The sequence below is a fragment of the Pan paniscus genome, chromosome 21, assembly GCF_029289425.2.
Source record: "Pan paniscus chromosome 21, NHGRI_mPanPan1-v2.0_pri, whole genome shotgun sequence".
In the NCBI taxonomy this organism is placed as follows: domain Eukaryota; kingdom Metazoa; phylum Chordata; class Mammalia; order Primates; family Hominidae; genus Pan; species Pan paniscus.
The window spans coordinates 26,394,610-26,415,029 of NC_073270.2; the positions used below are offsets into that span (position 1 = coordinate 26,394,610).

General features: G+C 44.1%; 1 protein-coding gene across 8 annotated transcripts in view; it reads right to left on the reverse strand.

Moving 5' to 3' along the window:
* Positions 1–20,420, reverse strand: part of NINL (ninein like) — a 138,892-nt gene that overhangs the window by 65,696 nt on the left and 52,776 nt on the right. For 7 of the 8 annotated variants that reach the window (XR_010110975.1, XM_055104955.2, XM_034947653.3 and 4 more), the window contains exon 2: positions 7,876–8,066. Coding sequence is in view for 6 of the 8 variants with exons in the window: in XM_063600942.1 (XP_063457012.1) it covers positions 7,876–8,066 (191 nt within the window). In the remaining 2 variants the exon portion in view is untranslated. Of the gene's footprint in view, positions 1–7,875; positions 8,067–20,420 lie in introns of those variants that run through there. The other variant, XM_055104956.1, reaches the window with a different exon arrangement.

Below are 20,420 nucleotides of genomic sequence, written 5' to 3' on the forward strand. Positions count from 1 at the left end.
TATCTTTTTATTGAATTTTTCATTCCAATTTTTAATATCCTTATGTTTTAGCTATGTCTCTTATGAACAGTAACAGTTGGATTTTGTCCAATCTGAGAAACTTTATCCTTTAACTTAAATATGTAATCTAATTACATTTAATGTGATTACTGATTTACTGGATTTAAACTGACTATTTCGCTTTCTGCTTTCAATTTGACTTGCTTGTTTTTTCTCTCCCCTCCCCCGCTCTGCCTTTGGATTTACTATTTTAGGATTTCACTTTTCTCTTATTAATTTAGACGTTATGGCCAGGCATGGTTGCTCATGCCTGTAATCCCAGCACTTTGGGAGGCCGAGGCAGGTGGATCACTTGAGGTCAGGAGTTCAAGACCAGCCTGGCCAATATGGTGAAACCCCATCTCTGCTAAAAATACAAAAATTAGCCGGACATGCTGGCGTGTGCCTGTAATCCCACTACTCGGGAGGCTGAGGCAGAAGAATCACCTGAACCCAGGAGGCAGAGGTTGCAGTGAGCCGAGATAGCGCCACTGCACTCCAGCCTAGGCAACAGAGCGAGACTCTGTCTCAAAAAAAAAAAAAAAAAAAGGAAGTTATATAGTCTATTTCCACTTTTGTACTGATTACCCTAAAATTACAACATCCATTCTTAGTTTACCAAAGTTGAGTATTAATAATACTTTTACTGTCTTCTATGACAATACAAAGCCAGTGAAATATATTAGCTCCAGTTACCACACTCCTGACTTCAGTGCCTTTGTTATCATGTATTTTATATGTTTTAAACCCTCACAAAATACTATTTTTGGTTTTGTATAATGTTCATTTTAGAATTATCCCATAGTTATTCTGTTTTTCATTTCTTCTTGCAATTCTGACTTTCCATCTGGAATAATTTTCCAACTATTTAAAATACATCTTTAGAACTTCGTTTTTCTTGAATATGCCAGTGCCAAATATTTTGTCTAACATGTTTTTATTTTACATTAATTCTTTTTTTACAAAGAAATAATTTATAACTTATAAATTATCCTTTTAGAATAGTGGAAATGACTCTGCTGTCCATTTAAACAGAATGGATAAACAAATTGATACAGGCATAGTCATACAATGAAATACCTGACAATGAAAAAGAACAAACCACTAATAGACACAGTAACACGAATGTATCTCAGAGACATACTATGGAGTAAAGAAGCCAGAGAATGGCCGGGTGTGGTGGCTCATGCCTGTAATCCCAGCACTTCGGGAGGCAGAGGCAGGGTGACTGCTTGAGCTCAGGAGTTGGAAACCAGCCTGGGCAACATGGTGAAAAAAAGTACAGTAATTAGCCGGGCATGGCGGCACGTGCCTGTAGACCCAGCTACCTGGGGGGGGCTGAGGCAGGAGGATTGCTTGAGCCCAGGAGGTCGAGGCTACAGTGAGCCAAGATCATGCCTGGGTGACGAAGTGAGACCCCGTCTCAAAAAAAAAAAAAAAAAAAAAAAAGGCCAGAGAGTATGTACTGTGTATTAAAATGCAGAATTTATATAAAATTCAGAAACAGGAAAAAAAAAATCTCTGATGTTGGTGTCCAGACAGTGGTTGACCTTTGGTAGTAGAGGAACCAAAAAGAGACATGATGAGGGATAAGGATGTGATGGTTACACAGGTGCGCTCAGTTTGGAATATTCACTGACCTGTACACTTGGACACATGGCTCTTTTCTCTAGGTATGCTTCAGTGAAAGTCACACAGAAAGAAATCAACAGAAGGGCTATAAGGTTGGTCAAAATATCACCACTAAGTGTTGGAGAAGAAGGTTTGGGGCCATAGGTCCAAGCATGCTTCCAAAATCTGACCAAGAATTTGCATGAGCACACCTCTGTTGCTGCCATTGAATGCAAAATGTGGCTGTTTCTTTGCAGACACCTCTGCCTGGGACACACATGTATTACTATCTGACATTAAATTATACATGCATTTGCTTATTTTCTGCCCCCCAGTTAAAATGTGAGCTCACTTTTGGCATATAGTAGGGACTCAACAAATATTTATTGGGTGTCTTTGCCTCTGTATCCTTTCACTGCTAAGCAGAACTCTCCTTCTCACAGAGGCATTCTTTCACCTTTATTCTTAAAGGATATTTTTACTTGGTATGAAATTCAGGTTGGCAGTTATTTTCTTCTAGCATATTGAAGATATCTTTGCACTGTCTTCTGACTTCTACTGTTGCATTACAGAAAGCAACGGTCAATCTAACTATGGCTCACTTTTAGGATATGTCTTTTCTCTAGCTTCCCTTTTAAAATTATTAAACTTTTCATCTTGAGATCATTATAGATCCATATGCAGTTGTAAGAAAAATACAAAGAGATCCTGTGTATCCACTTCTGGCTGTTTTTAAGATATTCTCTCTGTTTTCCTTCAGTTTCACATAATACGCCAGGTATAGATGTCTCTTTATCCTGCTTGGAATTCCATGGGCTTTTGGAATCCCAAGAAGTATGTTTCTGTCCTGAAAATGTTTTAGCTATTACTTCTTCACATAATGCCCCTCCAGCATTCACTTGTTTCCTTCCAGGACTCCAGTTAAAGGGATGCTGGACTTTCTCACTCCATCTGTACCACCTCTTTTTATATCTTCATGCTGCATTCTGGATGACTCCAGTTAATGAATGGTCTCTTCAGCTGTGTCTAATCTGCTGTTAAATGCTTCTATTTAGTTTTAAATTTTGGTGATCATACTTTTCAGTTCTAGACATTTTATTTGGTTCATTGTTCAGATTTGTTACTTCACTTTTCAGAGTTCTTTTAGATATTTTTTAAGCTCTAAAAAAATCTCTAATATAGTAACCATAGTTGTTTTATATTTTGTGTCTAACAATTCTAATATCTCACATATTTGCAGGTGTGCTTCCATTGTCAGTTGTTTCTGCTAGTTCTTGCTCATCTGTCTTGTTTGTTTGCCCAGCTTTCCTTTATCATATGCTGGTCATTGTATTTGGCTATTATTTAGGAATAATTTCAGATTTGGGATGGTGGCACTTTTATTGTTTGCTTTGGCTAGGTGCCTATCCATGCAGTGCCAGTAATCTAAGTGCAGGATTTGAGATTATCTAGTGTACTGAGGGATATAAGACCAGACCACAAAGCAGTATAATGACTGACTGCAATTCATCTTTACCCTACAGGTCTTACCCTTCAGGATTCTTCCTTAAATTTGGGGTTGGTTTGTCAACCCTGGGTTTCTACCTCGAATGACTCCGGGTTTTGACATATGTTTCTGGGGCTCTTTGAGGCCCCCAAGGTCACAGATCAATTTCTCAGTTGCTTACTTAAAATCACAAAATATTCTCAGAGAAAATGGGCTTTTGTGTGCTAAGCTTACCTCTCTGGGTACTTAATTTACTACACTTTTTTTTTGTTTGTTTCTGAGACAAGATCTCACTCAGGCTCAATCACAGCTCACTGCAGCCTCAATCTCCCAAGCTCAAGTGATCCTCCACCTTGGCCTCCCGAGTAGGTGGGTCTACATGTGTGTACCACCACCCCCAGCTAATTGTTTTTTATTTTTAGTAGAGACAAGGTCTGGCTATGTTGCCCAGACTGGTCTTGAACTCCTGAGCTCAAGCGATTCTCCTGCCTTGGCCTACCAAAGTACTGGGATTACAGACCCGAGCCACCATGCCCAGCCTATCACAGATTTTTTGACTGGCAATTTCTCACTGATTTATTTGCTCTTTACTGTTTTCAAAATATTTGTTTTTATTATTTTGTTCAGTTTTTCTAGTAGTCCCCCTTGAAAGCTTGGCCTGAGTTAGCTCACTTGCCACTATCAGAACATCTGAACTGCTTCTTCCTTTTTTTAGGGCTGCAAAAAGATTTCAACAAATGGAGCTACCGGATTATTTAACCAATCCCATACTGAAAAAGCTGTTTCCACATTTTTCCTGTCTGAATCAATGCTAGAATGCATACCTTGAATGCATGCCCTTTCACATGAAGATAGAAACTGTGAGTCTTTCCTCCTTGCATCCCTAGCATCTGGTGTTGCCTAGCACATAATAAGTCCCCCCAAAATAGTTGTCAAATACTAAACGAATGATGAAATTGCAATTTTGCTCATTCTAATCACAGATTCTTTTGTGTTGTTGGTAATAATTGCCAGCTGACTTTCTTCCATCCATCAAAGAGCAGTGGGATCAGATGGCCCAGTCTGGTGCCATTTCAGTCTGATACCATCTTCACCACACTTGTCTGTTTTCTTGTGTCCTTCTTTACAGTTCACAAAAGGCGAGTGGCAACCCCATATATTCAGGTATTTTACCAATAAGATACACCATCCCATCTCTGCATGATCTTAGACTCATTCATCACAAAGTAAAGAGGCTGCAATGTGTGATCTAGAGGTACTTTCAACTTCAAATTACAATTGTCTCTCAGTATCCCTGGGGGATTGGTTCCGGGACCCTTGGCAGATACCAAACTCCACAGATGCTCAAGTCCTTTGTATAAAATGTAGTATTTGCATATAACCTATGCGCATCCTCCTGTATGTTTTAAATTAGCTCTAGATTACTTATAATAGCCAATACAATGTAAATACTATGTAAATAGTTTTAGGCTGCATTGTTTAGGAAATAGTGAGAAGAAAAAGGTCCATACCTGTTCAATACAGATGTGACCATCCTTTTTTTTTCTGAATATACATATATGAGAAAATATATATCATATATATATATATATATATATATATGATATATATATATATATATGACAAGGTCTCATGCTGTTGCCCAGGCTGGAGTGCAGTGACACAATCACACCTCACTACAGCCTCAAACTCCTGGGCTCAAGCAATCCTCCCAGCTCCCAGCTCAGCCTCACAAGTAGCTGGAATTACAGGTGCATGCCACCACATCCAGCTACCTTTAAGATTCTTCTGTAGAGACGAGGTCTCACTCTGTTGCCCAGGCTAATCTTGAACTCCTAGACTTAAGCAATCCTCTCATATTGGCCTCCCAAAGTGCTGGGATTACACGTGTGAGCCACCGCACCTGGCCTGTTTCATTTTTATGAGATTTCTGTATCAGTAACGTTTATATAATATCATATATGATAGTTACTACAAGGACTGGATATGTAGTATTTGTTTGTTTGTTTGTTTTTTTGAGATGGAGTCTTGCTCTGTCGCCCAGGCTGGAGTGCAATGGCGCGATCTTGGCTCACCGCAACCTCCACCTCCCGGGTTCAAGTGATTCTCCTGCCTCAGCCTCCTGAGTAGCTGGGATTACAGGTGCGTGCCACCATGCCCGGCTAATTTTGTATTTTTATTAGAGACGGGGTTTCACCACATTGGTCAGGCTGGTCTCCACCTCCCGAACTCGTGATCCACCTGCCTTGGCCTCCCAAAGTGCTGGGACTACAGGTGTGAGCGCCACTGCACCTGACCTGGATATGTAGTATTTGAACTGAAAAGCCAATCCATTCTCCTGGATAAAGGGTTTATCTTGGTTTTGAGACTCCCTGAAATCTCTACCATTGGGTTTCTTGTAGAAAAACTGGGACACCTATACGGATATTTCTGACTTGATACCGCTTCCCTTAAATCTCTGTATGACGTTCCACCTATAGGGGCTGTGGGAGCTCTGCCCTGTCTGTGGTATGAAGCAGAGAAGCAAGCAGAGCCTGAAAAGAAAAATGGTCCACCATGACCAACCATCTCCGAGGAGACAGGATGAAGGGACAGGCAGGGAGAGGTGAACGCTAGGCATCTGCAGCGCCAGCAGGGTGCTCTCGAAATGTTACAGAGAGAAGAGAAAGGATAACGTCAGAGCAGAGTCGAGAGCACTAGTGCAAACAAAGTGACTTCTTAGTTTATCTAACATCTGACTTGCTTTCTGGGAAGCATGGCTGTAGGAGGGGATGGAGCTGGGACAGACGGAAGGACGATGGCTGGACACGCATGGCTATCCCAGGGGGAGCTGAGTCAGAAAGGGCCTGGCTCCTGCCACTGCTTGTGGTACCCAACTTTCTTCTCATCCCCTCCCCACACACATATGAGAAGCCTCAGGCCTCCTGAAAGGAAATTCCGTCTCAGACGAGCTGCTTTTCAGGGTGCGTGTGACAGGGTTCCAGTCAGAAATCTCACGTAACCCAAGCGAATTTCTCTCCTTGCTGATGCTCTAATACCAATCATGGTTATTCTATCAGAATTGGATGTTTCTGTCTTGTATCATTCCTGTAAACATAAAGTGAAGAAATCCTTGGGAATGACATGGCTTATTCAATCAGCAGAGCCTGCAATCTGAACGTGGATCCAAAGTTACTCTTTTGGTTTTGAATTTTCCAAAGTTTGATTTCTAAATTCTTGATTTTTCAAAAATATCGATTCAGCAAGAGACAGACTCAAATTAAAAAATATATATATATATATAAATAAACGGGACCATCTGTCTGTATTGCTTAAATAACCAGAGAGTTGATTTTTCATAAATGTGCCTTTTGCTCATCTATGTCCCAAACACACTTCCAGGTGATATCAAGAGAAGCTAGATCATTATCTATCAATAACACATTTGCCTTCTTAAGCGCATTGAAAAATGCAGGAATAGAAACCAAAGTCAGAGAAAGGGCATGAGTTTGCCTGAGGAGAGTTCCTTATGAGGGAGTCACAGTGCCCTGCTGACAGGGCAGGTGAGTCTTCTTTGAGGAACTAACAAGAGGTCGGATTCAACCAGACTCTCTACTAGGCCAGCAGTGAGTGGTTCTTTTCTTCATTTGTTTTGGCCCAAGGGCCATTTCAGGAAAATTTACTGGCTGGGTTTCTTTTCCCCAATTCAAAATAAAAATACTGGCTGGGTGCAGTGGCTCATACTTGTAATCATAGCACTTTGGGAGGCCAAGGCAGGTGGATCGCTAGAGCTCAGGCATTCGAGACCAGCCTGGGTAACATGGCAAAACCCCATCTCTACAAAAAAAATACAAAAATTAGCCCGGTGTGGTGGTGCAGGCCTGTAGTCCCAGCTACTTGGGGGACTGAGGCGGGAGGATCGCTTGAGTCTGGGAGGTGAAGGTTGCAGTGAGCCGAGATGGCTCCACTACACTCCAGCCTGGATGACAAAGTGAGACTGTCTCAAAAAAACAAACGAAAAGAAAATACTGAGTCTTGTGGAAAAAATATTATTCCTTCAAAGTTAAGATGACCAACAAGATAAGGCACTGCTGTTAGCAGTAACATCCAGGCATGTTTAAGAAGTAGGAACGGGGAGGTGCTTTTTAGTGTTTTGATCATGAAAGCAGGTTGCAGTCTAGGACCAAGATCCCCATTCTAGATGATCTTGACCTTCTGATAGAAAAGAACCCTCCAATTTCATGTTTTCTATCTGGCCTAGATGAAATTATGGGATACTTTTGGACATGGGTATCCTTCGTTCTTTCAACAGTAGCTTGCAATTGTTTTGTCCAACTCCTAGATGGACTTCAAACTGTGAAATTGTGTAAGACAATCTGCCTTCAAGGGACTGTGACGCTCTCTCTGATTACCAGTGTGAGCTGCTCACAGGTCCAACCCATGTGGTCTTTGTGAATCACACACCACTGGCCTATACCAAACTCCTTCCCCATTCTGCCCCTGTGACAAACCACTAAAATATCTCTCTGGAAAAACGAAACCAAACCTCTGGAAGTTACCACATTAAAAACAAGTAATCTTAAGAAACCACTTTCTACAATGTAGAATTTCCATAGAGGGAAAAACTAGGACACTGTTCCATTTGCTAATAACTTTCCTTTGACACTTGAATCCTTATTCGGCTGATATTTATCAAATGCCCATAAGAGCCAACTATAGACCCCGTGCTTTCCTTTATGACAATGAAGTCCAACACTCACCCTGGCGAAATGGTCGTTTCCGAGAAGCGTCTGCAGGAGGACGGGCAGCTGCTGCTCCAGGTGAAGCTTAAGGCAGAGCTGGGTCAGCTCCTGGCGGTCCAGAAAGCCAGTCCCCGTGGTGTCGCAGCTGCTGTAGACTTCCCTGAGCTGCGAGACATAGTGGTTCTCTTCTTCATCCATCCCATAGCAGGCTGGCAGTGTGCAAGGGAAGAAGAAAACATCAGGACACTTTCCCACCTCCCCTCCCATTCCCACACTGCCGGAGAGCACCGAGCTACATGGTCCAAGCAGACGCAGGAGCTGGCATGTGGGGAAGGCACCAGGGACCCTTGCAGGGCCAAGCACACAGTGGGAGGACTCAGCTCCACCCTTGCAGGAGAGGCCAGAGCAGGTTAACAGGGAGTGAGGATAAATAGTCCTTCAGTCGTCAGTCACAAGAACCAGAATTTCTTTGTTGTATGAAAAATATCCATTAGGACAGGTATGGGTGACTCACACTTGTAATCCCAACACTTTGGGAGACAAAGGCGGGAGGACTGCTTGAACCCAGGAGTTCAAGGCTGCAGGGGCCTTGACAGTGCCACTGTTCTTCAGCCTGGGCAGCAGAGTGAAACCCTATCTCAAAAAGGAAACTATTCTAGAATAATTAGAAAATAGAGATATGTAGTATAAAAAAAACTAAAACCAACAAAAATTCCACTACCATATAAAAACACTACTATTAATATTTTGACCAGCATACAATCTGATTTTTTTTTTTTTTGGGGAGACAGGGTCTTGCTCTATTGCCCAGGCTGGTGTGCAGTGGCGTAATCTCAGCTCACTGCAACCTCTGCCTCCTGGGTTCAAGTGATTCTCCTGCCACAGCCTCACAAGTAGCTGGGACTACAGGTGCACGCCACCACTCCCAGCTAATTTTTCTATTTTTACTAGAGACGAGGTTTCACCATGTTGGACAGGCTGGTCTTGAACTCTTGACCTCAAGTGATCGCCTGCCTTGGCCTCTCAAAGTGCTGGGATTACAGGTGTGAACCACTGCACGCAGCCCAGATTAATTTTTCTGTACACACGTACAAATGTAGTTTTTTTCCTTACAAGGTTTTATGTTTTTTTTTCAAATAATAGGTAGTAAAAATTTTACTGAATTGTACTAAATAAAAGTGCTTACAATAAGGAAAAAAAGGAACGCCAATAAAAATACACAGAGGATGTTAATAAATCACAAAAGATATACATATATAATTAATAACCATCTAAAAATGCTCAAATTAAAACCAAGATATGCTATTTGTAACTGTCAAATTATCAAGACTAAAAATCCTGGATGCCTCTTGTAAGCAGGGGATCTCGTCCACTGCTGGAGGAAGGAATTGGCAAACATTTCTGGGGGGTACTTTGTCTGTATATCAAGAATACTTAAAATATTAACTGGCCTAGTATCTACTTACATGAAATTCCTTATATTTAAGAAAACAGTTACAGACAAAGATATGAGTTCATCAGAATATTATTTATATAAGGACAGGAAAGAAAATAACCTAAAATATCCAACAGAAGAATAGTTTGTCAAATTATTGTGTATTTATATGACAGAATATTAAATAGTCTTGAAATTCACATTTATTTATTTTTGATTGTTTAGAGACAGGTTCTCACTCTGTTACCCAGACTGGAGCGCAGTGGCACAATCATAGCTCACTGTAACCTTGAACTCTTGGGCTCAAGAGATCCTCTTGCCTCAGCCTCTCAAGTAGCTGGGACTATGGATGCATACCACCGTACCCAGCTAATTTATTTAAATTTTTTTTACCAAGATAAGAGTCTCACTGTGTTACCCAGGCTGGTCTCAAACTTCTGGACTCAAGTGATCTCCTGCTGCGGCCTCCCAAAGTGCTGGGATTACAAGGTGTAAGCCACTGCACCCAGCCAAAATCACATTTCTGAAAAATATTTAATAGCATGGGCAGTGTAGAAGAATAAAAACTTTATAATAATAGTAATAACTAATCTACTTACTGGTCATTTTACATATAATAATTCATTTATGCCTTATAACAATTCTACCAGGAAGCTTCTGCAACTTTCTGGAGGAAAATATATTAAAAAAAAGGGAAAAAAGAACAAATACATCAAAATGGTAAGAAATGCTTTCATGGTATTACACATTTATATTTCCTATTTTATATATTTTTATATCTCTCAAAAATTTTAGAACAAGTAGAACACTTTTGTAACTAGAAAATGTTACTAAAACACAAAAAACATTAAAGCCCTAAAGATATTCAGATAAACCACATAAAACCACCAATATTAGGCCATCATTCTGACCCACAAAAACGGCAATTTCATATGGTTCAGCCTATAAGGTAGGCACAAGAACTAAGGAACAATTCTAAAAAAGAGAAAATATAAGGAAACAACAACATGAAAAGTCAATCAAGCTCGTTCATAATCAAGTAATTCGTAAACATGAAACAATGAAGCAACATCTCTTTCCAGCAAGGCACAGCACAGTAAATGCCAGTTCTATACAGATGTCGCTTTAATGTGGCGGGAGGGGTTTACTTGCCATCATCCACACAGGGTAGGGAAGTCGGAGTCAGAAAAAGAATGTATGAGGAGTTGAAAATCTGTTCAGATCAACTCCCCAATGGAAAATGTGCATGCTCCTCATCTTACTCAGGAAAACAATATAATCAGTGATATAAAAATTAATGTTGGCCAGGTATGGTGGTGTGAGCCTGTAGTCTCAGCTTCTCAGGAGGCTGAGGCAGGAGGATAGCTTGAGCCCAGGATTCAAGGCTACAGTGAGCCATGATCACACCACTGCACTCTAGCCTGGGTGACAGAGCAAGATCTTGTCTCTTAAAAAAAAAAAAATTAAGTAGAATCTTCATGGTGACATTAAACTGATTGTAGAAGGTGAACACATCTGACCTTTTAATTAAACACCTGTTGATAAGCTGTTAAAAACAGCCAGTATCTACACTGAGAATGAACAAACCTGTTCATAGTCTCAGATGTGCAGGTGAAAATGATAATCTGCTCAGCATCTGCAAGGGCCTGCCCTATTTGCTAATCAAATTACTCAACCCTTCTCAGACAGGAGTAGACAGAGGTTCAGACAGGGCAAAGACGAGTGAACTGTGAACATCTGCCTCCTCTTTCAGATTGTTTTGAGATGGTAACAATGAAAATGGACAGAAAACCATAAACAATAAATCGGAAAGCAAACTAAGCCTGGGCAACATGGTGAGACCCCGTCTCTACAAAAAATAGAAAGAACTAGCTGGGGGGGGGTGGTGCATGCCTGTAGTCCCAGCTACTTGGGAGACTTAGGTAGGAGGATCACCTAGAGGCCAGGAAGTCGAGGCTGCAGTGAGCTGTGATGGCGCCACTGCACTCCAGCCTCAGCAACAGAGCCAGACCTCGTCTCAAAATAAATAAATAAATAAATAAATGAATACAAATGAAAAAGAAAGACAAGTGGTAAAATTCAGAATGCAAAAGGCAAGGAATGGGGACAGAGGGCAGAGTGGCTGGTGGAAGGACCCCAGGCGAAGGTGAGCAGGATGCCTCCAGGGCTCACCCAGCCCACCAGGGCCCAATTTCCAGCCCTTTCCCGTGTCTCCAAGAATCATGAAAAAATCTGTTTTGAAAATTCCTCCACTTTTTTTCTCTTTTATGTTTAGTTGTAACCAATTCAACCATTTAAAGCATATAAAATAAAGAAAATATAATAAGCCTGTCCCTTTACCCTCCCTGCTTCCCAGAAGAATCACTGCTTGGAACACAGGCTTTGAGATCATTTCTAAGTCTCTAGAACAGATGGGCGGTGAGGCACACGCACGTACATAACACATAGACACACATGTATTTTCACATAAGTATAATAAGTATAACACTGAACACATTATTTTCCAACTTGTTTTTAAACTTGCACTGAGAGATTGTTCCCTGCCTCCCTCATTTTAAAAAATACAACGCGCTCTTGTGTGCAGGGCTGTAACATCATGTATCTAAGTATTCTCAGAGAGAGATGTTGGGCAAATCCAGGGTTTTCTCTTACATCACCTCCTGCTTGTATGGGCATATGTAATCTGAGGGGCAGGGAAGTATCAGGGGAAATTCAGCCAGATATCGGGCAAAATTCACCCCCGATATTTCACATAGGTTCTTTTCTATTTTCCCTAAGCATCGGCCGGTTTGAGAAATAAAGGGACAGAGTACAAAAGAGAGAAATTTTAAAGCTGGGTGTCTGGGGAGGCATCACATGACGGTAGGTTCCGTGATGCCCCCCAAGCTGCAAAACCAGCAAGTTTTTATTAGTGATTTTCAAAAGGGGAGGGAGTGAGCGAATAGGTGTGGGTCACAGAGATCATGTGCTTCACAAGGTAATAGAATATCACAAGGCAAATGGAGGCAGGGCAAGATCACAGGACCACAGGACCAGGACGAAATTAAAATTGCTAACGAAGTTTCAGGCACACATTGTCATTGATAACATCTTATCAGGAGACAGGGTTTGAGAGCAGACAACTGGTCTGACGAAAATTTTATTAGGTGGGCATTTCCTCATCCTAATAAGCCTGGGAGCGCTACCGGAGACTGGAGCTTATTTCATCCCTACAGCTCAGCCACAAAAGACGGCTGCACTCAAGGGGGCCATTTTAGAGGCCCACCCTCAGGGACGCATTCTCTTTCTCAGGGATGTTCCTTGCTGAGAAAAAGAATTCAGCGATATTTCTCCCATTTGCTTTTGAAAGAAGAGAAATATGGCTCTTTTCTGCCCAGCTCACAGGTGGTCAGAGTTTAAGGTTATCTCTCTTGTTCCCTGAACATTGCTGTTATCCTGTTCTTTTTTCACTGTGCCCAGATTTCATATTGTTCAAACACACATGCTCTACAATTTGTGCAGTTAATGCAATCATCACAGGGTCCTGAGGCGACATACATCCTCCTCAGCTTACGAAAATGATGATGGGATTAAGAGATTAGAGTAAAGACAGGCATAGGAAATCACAAGGGTATTGACTGGGGAAGTGATAAGTGTCCATGAAATCTTCACAATTTATGTTCAGAGATTACAGTAAAGACAGGTGTAAGAAATTATAAAAGTATTAATTTGGGGATCTAATAAATGTCCATGAAATCTTCACAATTTATGTTCTTCCACCATGACTTCAGCCAGTCCCTCCGTTTGGGGTCCCTGACTTCCCGCAACAGGGGAGAAGACAAAACCTCCTGCATCGAACATCCCTGCTCCTTCCTCTTCGTGAGCTCTGAAAGGTATGAACCAACCACTGTTTCCTCCTGACCATGCCCCAAAAGCTGTGCCTTTGGGAAGGTCCAGGAGTGCTTCCCAGACAGCGAGGCTTGGAGGAAATGCGGCTGGGCTGTTTTCCCAATGTCAGAGGGTAAAAAAGGGATCTCTTCATCTCCCGGCTGTGGGCAAGTCCTGCACCTAAGCCAGCTGGGGGTGCCTGGCCTTGGCTCTCAGCTCTCCCTACACCACAGCTATTTTTACTACACAGGGGAAGGCACAAAATGGGGACTCAAAGTTCTTTCTCACGGGCATCTTTCCCTTTCTAAACAAGATGGGGAAAGTCTCAAACTGGGGCCTGCAGAGCCCTGGCTGCCCTTAGAAGGACAGCTCTGTGTGTGGCCAGGCCTGGCCCACGACACTGCAAACCCTCTGTGGAACTAAGAGAGGCACAAAAAAGGAAAGACCCTGCCATGGCTGGGACTGCAGGGGCAGCAAGGCTGGAGAATGAGCTCCTTCCCTGCCACTCACAGCAGCTGGGCCTACCAGTCCCTTCCATGCGTGGGGCTCTCAGGAGGCCCCAGCCACACCGCTTCCCTTCCTCCCAGTGCCCCAGATTCACGTTTTCAAGGCTGGGCTAGGATTTTCAGAAGAGGGAAGGAGCTTCAATTCCCGTATGACTACGAATAAAGCATCCACAGGAGGGCTGGCCAGCAGGGCTGGCGTCTGGCAAAGAGCGGTCCCCTCTGGCCCTGTCTTTGCAGGCTCATGGCATAGGCAGTAGGGGGAGCCCACCCATCTGACCAGCCAGCCCCCAAGGGGACCTGCAGCTCTGCTCCACTGTCCCCATGTGAGCAGGGAAATACAGGCAGCCCCCACCACTTCTCAAGGCTGCACTGAGCCTTCTCAAAGCCCATGGCTGAGTTACTGAGCATTCAGAGCCGCTCCTCTCCTCTCCTCTCCCTAACTCCTGCGTCTCAGACTCTGCCCAGAGAGCAGCTGCTTCACCTACTGGTGAGTCAGGTGCGGGCAAGCAGGTGAGTCAGACACAGCAGGTCTACAAGCCAGTCAAAGACCTTTCTGTGACAATTTGCCAGCATATGGCCTAACCCCTATCCAAGACAATATCCAGCCACATTTTCAAAATAAAGGAAACGAGGAGGTACTGTCTCCTCCCATACACCCGATAGAACCTGTCCTCCCCTCACCCCAGGAAGAGGGGCAAAGCGTCTTTCCGTAACCTCTCAAATACCCCATGACCAACCTTAGCAAATGAGGCAGTTGGAAACCCTGGCCAGGAAGGCTTAGAAAAACTCCAAGGCTCCACAGAAGACTGCATTCACCTGGAAAGCGGCCCGGCTCAGCCACATAGGAACCCCGCTGCAGAGAGGCTGGCCGCTTCAAGTGGCTGCCCTGGGATCCAAGAGCCCCAGAACACAGCCCAGGCAACACGACAGCAGACAAACCATGAACCCCGCAGAACTGTGGAGGGTCTCAGAAGCAGTGGAGCAGCCTGAAGGTGGGGCTTAGAATTCCAATGTTCATACACACTCCACTCCCTGGAGTCTGGAGCCGATGATGCCAGGTGGATGTGGGAGAGGAGAATAATGAAGGGGCTGAGCCCAAAACACACACACGCGCACACAGAAAAATTGCACTACCCAGAGAAGGAAAGAGGAAAGCCACTTCAGCCAGGAAACAAAACAGACTGCTGGGCAAAAAGAACGATCCGAGACCAAGGGAAGTTTCCTGGACACTGACATGTTACAGTGGCAAAACAAACGTCAACAGCAGAATCGGAAGACAAGGAAAGCTCCTATAAAGTGTATCTAAACAATAAAGATAAAAAATGAGAGAGAAAAAAAGGGAAATTAAAAATCAATTCCATACAGTAGTCAAATCAGTGTGGTCTCAGCACAGGCAGACATAGACCCATGGAACAGAATACAGACCCCAGAAATCAACCCCCATGCATACAGTCAAATGATCTTCAACAAGGGTGTCAAGACCACAAAACGGGAAAAAGACTGTCTCTCCAATAAATGCTGCAGGGAAAACTACAGATATCCACAAGCAAAAGAACTCAGTTTAACCCTTGCTTTCTACAATATACAAAAATTAACTTTTGTAAAATTTACCAAAAATGGATCAAAGACCTTAAATGTAAGACCTAAAACTATAAAGCTTTTTATAATTTTAACTAAAATAGTGTAATAGTTTTATAAACAGAGAGAAAGCTTCATGATGTTGGATTTGGCAGTGATTTCTTAGATATGTCACTAAAAGCACAGGCAACAAAAGCAAAGATACACAAAGGGGACTACATCAAACTTGAAAACTTGAAGGCACTGCGGGGCCAGGCTGGTGGGAGCAGGGGAAGCCAAAAGAAAAGTAGGTAAACTCTAAGTCTGTCCTTCTTCCTGGCCCAGGATACACAGTCCTCCTGTGCCCAACTTCTCACCAGACACCTGCACGTTAGCTCACTGCAACCTTGGCCTTATCAGTACTGCACAAAGCCCTCTTCAGCATGCAGCATAAACACTATTCTATAAAATCCCCAACAAAGCTTTGTCTCTTTGCAGTCAGCTCCTCTCTTCCTGCTGTGCCTGTTGCTTCCTTGCAATGTATTTTTCTCCTTTCTCTCTGCCTTTCTTGGTAAATTCTTCTTACCCCTGCGCTGCCAGCCCCAGACAGTTGCCGCTCACCTGAAAACAGCATCTCAAAGAGATACAGTCATGTATCACTTAACAACGGTGATAAGTTCTGAAAATGTGTTGTTAGGTGATTTTGTTGTTATGCAAACATCACAGAGTGTACTTACACAAACCAAGATAGCATGGCCTACCACAAACCTAGGCCACAAGCAGGTTCGTGTACTGAACACTGGAGGCAATTGTAACACAATGGTAATCCAAACATATCTAAACATAGAAAAGGTACAGAACTACAGTATTATAATCTTATGAGACCACCACTGTATATGCAGTCCATTGCTGACTGAAATATTGTTATGTGGTGTGTGACTATATGTACTGTCATCCCTCAATATCTATAGGGGGTGGTTCCAGGACCTCTCATGGATACCAAAATCATAGATGCTCAAGTCCCTCTATAAAATGATGTAGTATTTGCCTATAACCTATGCATATCCTCCTGTATACTTTAAATCACCTCTAGATTACGTATAATACCTAAGACGAGGTAAATGCTGTGTAAGTAGTTGTTATACCATATTGTTTAGGGAATAATGACAAGAAAACAAAAAGCCTCTACATGTTCAGTATAGAGGCAACCATCACATGCCTAACTACATTTTTGATTCGTGGTTAGTTAAATCCACAGATGTAGAACCCACAGACACAAAAGACTCACTGTACTTCTGTGTATAATGAAATATTATTACACCTCAAAAAGGAGGAAAATCTTTTCATTTGCAACAACATGGATACGCCTAGAGGACATTAACGCTAAGTGAAATAAGGCCGGCACAGAGAGACAAACGCCACAGACCTTACTCAGATGTGGATTCTAGAGCAGCTGGCCGCAGAGAAGCTAAGAGTGAACAGGAGTGGCCAGGGGCTGGCGTCGGGGGTTGTGGAGTTGTTGGGTAGGGGTGCAAAGTTTTGGGTAAGACATGAATAAGTTCTGGTGATCTACTGTACAACGTGGTGACTATAGTTAATAATAACATATCGTATACTCAAAAATTGCTATGAGAGTAGATCTTAAATGTCACCACAAAAAGTATTAAGTATGTGAGGGGACAGATATGTTAATTAGCTAGATTTAACAATTTTATAATGTATACATGTATCAAAACATAATTTTGTACACCATAAATATATGCATTTTTGTCAATTATACCTTCATAAACTGGGGTGGGGGAGAAGTTCTAGAGATCTGTTACAAAACTAAGCGAATCTAGTTAACATTACAGAACTGTACACTTAACAACGGTTAAGAGGGTAAATTTCATGTTGTGTTTTTTACCACCATCAAATTTAAGTAAAACATATTTTTTTAAAATAAAGAAAGAAAAGTGTTCAAAATATGGTGACCTGCTTTCTGAAACTGCCCAACTCTGTTCTCCTACAGCACTTTTATCTGGATTTTCTCCTTGCCTCCCTCTCCCACAAAATAATCAATCCCAAATCTCTTGACATCCTTGAAAAGCCCAGAAAAGGGAGCCAAGGGAAGGGAAAGGGGAAATGATTAGAATAATACAAGACTTTTCCAAGCACACAGATGGAAAAGTCATTCCGCTTGGGACAACAAATGAAAAACACCCGCGCCAAGCACACCCTTGTGAACTTCAGAGCAAACTAACGAGTGAGCCCTACAGATGTCCAGAGAGAAAGAGCAGCCCCACATCACAGCAACAGGGATCAGAATGGCACCATGCCTGCAGCAGCAAGGCTGAAAGTTCAGAGCCAACCCAGGGCCTTCCATGTGCTCAGGGTAAATGACTTTCCACCTACCCAAGAGACTATATAACCCACGCTGAATACCCACTTCAGCAAAATAAGGGGTGAACCAAGAAAGTCAAAGACACAGGCTCACGATCTGGGCTCCATCCAAGACGAGAGGCTTTGGTGTAGGAGCTCAGCCAGGCCAGGGATGGGAGGTGACCAACCCCAACAGACTGCTGTGTACTGCCCACTGAGCATTTGAGAAAAATAGGGATAGGCTTTTGACAAGGCTGATGGAGCATCTGGAAAAAATAAGAATAAGTTCATTAAAAAGTAAGCCAGGGCTGGGTGCAGTGGCTCACGCCTATAATCCCAGTACTTTGGGAGGCTCAGGCAGGTGGATCACTTGAGGTCAGGAGTTCAAGACCAGCCTGGCCAACATGGTGAAATCCTGTCTCTACAAAAATACAAAAAATACAAACATTAGCTGGGCATGGTGGCAGGCGCCTAAAATCCCAGCTACTCAGGAGGCTGAGGCAAGAGAATCGCTTGAGCCTGGGGGGCAGAGTTTGCAGTAAGCTGAGATCATGCCACTGCACTCCAGCCTGGGCGATAGAGTAAGACTGTCTCCAAAAAAAAAAAAAAAAAAAAAAAAGGTAAGCCAGTAAAAGCCCAGACAACATCAGCCTCCATAAAGCCAAACCTGGCAAAAGAGTAGAAGTGTAATCATGAGCAACCTGTTGGTTCTGCAGTGGACAATGTTATGCAATGACAACAGCAAAAATGCACAGTGGCCACTCGGGAGCCTAGAGAGTATAAATAACAGCAGAATGAGGTTTAATTACCTTGCTCATACTCTGTATGCTATAAAACAGTACAATTAGGATGTGGACATGAGTATCAGGAGAAATATCTAAGACTGAAATGTGGTTGCCTCTAAGGAGAGAGATGGGGAGATGAAGGCAACAGAGCGGGGTAGTTGATGTCAACATACACTTTTTTTAAACTTTCTGACTTCCTTTGTTTTTGAAACAGGGTCTCCCTCTTGTTGGCTGGGGTGCAGTGGAGTTGATCACGGCTCACTGCATCCTCAACCTCCTGGGCTCAAGTGATCCTCCCACCTCAGCCCCCAAGCAGCTGGGACTACAGGTGTGCACCACCCTGCCTGGCTACTTTTAAACTTTTTTGTACAGATGCAGCTTCCCTATGTTACCCAGGCTGGTCTCAAACTCCTGGGCTCAAGTGATCCTTCTACCGGGGCCTCCCAGAGGGCTGGGATTACAGGTGTGAGCCACCACATCGGCCTGAATGTTTTCATTTTTAAGCCATGTGAGTATGTTATTTGACGAAACAAAAACTGATGTAAATCCAATGGGTCAACGAGCAGCGCACCTGCTGGCTCTGCACATACAACCCAGCAGTGCTCCTGGGGAGGTGTGAAGTTCATTATGGAGCCAGTCATCCCCACACACAAAATTAAAACAGAGTACAGAATACCATAGTAAACACTGAACTTCACGGATGCAGCACCCCACATGCACAGCAGTGTGGCTGTCAGGTAGCACCACCCTCTGTGGGTGATGGGGATGCGTCATGGGGAGGCCCTCTGGAGGGACAGCCCTGGGCTGCTGCAGGTGGAGGGTGGTTGTGGGGAGGAGGAACCTGGAAACGAGTTTCGTGTCTTCACCGTCCCATTGTGGGGGGCGCAGCTGCCTCAGGACACTGTCTCCTTCAGGCCCACGGTGGCACCACAGGCCACCATTAACGGGGCTCCTGACAAGAGTTGAAATGCACGTCACGTTAACTGCACACCTACACTTGCAGCCGCACATCTACACTCGCACTCTTGCTGCTCGGTCTCTCTCCCTCCCCCTTTCTCAGGGACCCAGCCTCTACCCACCCCAGCGGTATCCACGGGACCAACACGGTGCCCTGCCCAGGCTGGGGACTCTCCTGGGGTTGGAGCTTGGCTTATCTGGGTGAAAGACACCAGGGCGTGAGATGCTGGTGGCCGCCCCTGGCCCATCCCAACCCCGCAACGCCACTGGAAGATGAACATGTGTCACCGAGTGAAGGGCAGGGAGGCATGGGCGTGGCCTATGCACCTCAGGCACTGTCCTGAGAGGGGACTCCTGTGGTCGCCAGGCGAGGGGAGCTCTGTTTCTGTCCAGCTTCTTCCTCTGAAAGCAGGGGCTGAGAGGGGTGGGCTGCCCCACCTCTGCTGTGGCCTGTGGTCCTATGAAAAGGCCTTGCTCCTGGGCAGTGGACCACCATGGAAGGGAGGAGTCTGCCAGGTCCTGTAAAAATACTACATGGTATATTTTTTTTCTTCCACCACAACATAAATTACACCCACATTTGCTTTCCAGAGTTCTCTCAGCTCACCCCAGCCTCCTCTGGGTAAGGAATCCTTTGATGCCCTGGACCTGGTGTAGATGGTGGGCAGCTCTCAGGGGCACAGCCAGGGCAGACATGGTCCTAGGCTGCCATGTGTGGCTGGCCAACCATGGCATGGCCTCTGCTCCCAGGCATGGACATGGCCTGGCCCCAGGGTCACAGTGATGGGTAGGACTGGGGAGCAAAGGGCTGGGGAGCACAGAACTGGGGAGAAAGCCGCCCCAACTCTCCCCAGAGCTGGGGAGCACAGAACTAGGGAACACAGGGGTGGGTAGCACAGAACTGAGGAGAGCACAGAACTGGGGAGCACAGGGGTGGAGAAGCACAGAACTGGGGAGCACAAGGCCGGGGAGCACAGGGCTGGGGAACACAGGGTCAGGGAGCACAGAGCTGGGCTTCAGGCCCTGACCAAGGGTGGCAGCAGAAGACACTTGCCAGCCAGGGCACCTTGGCTGTCAGCTGCTGCTGGAGAGGCC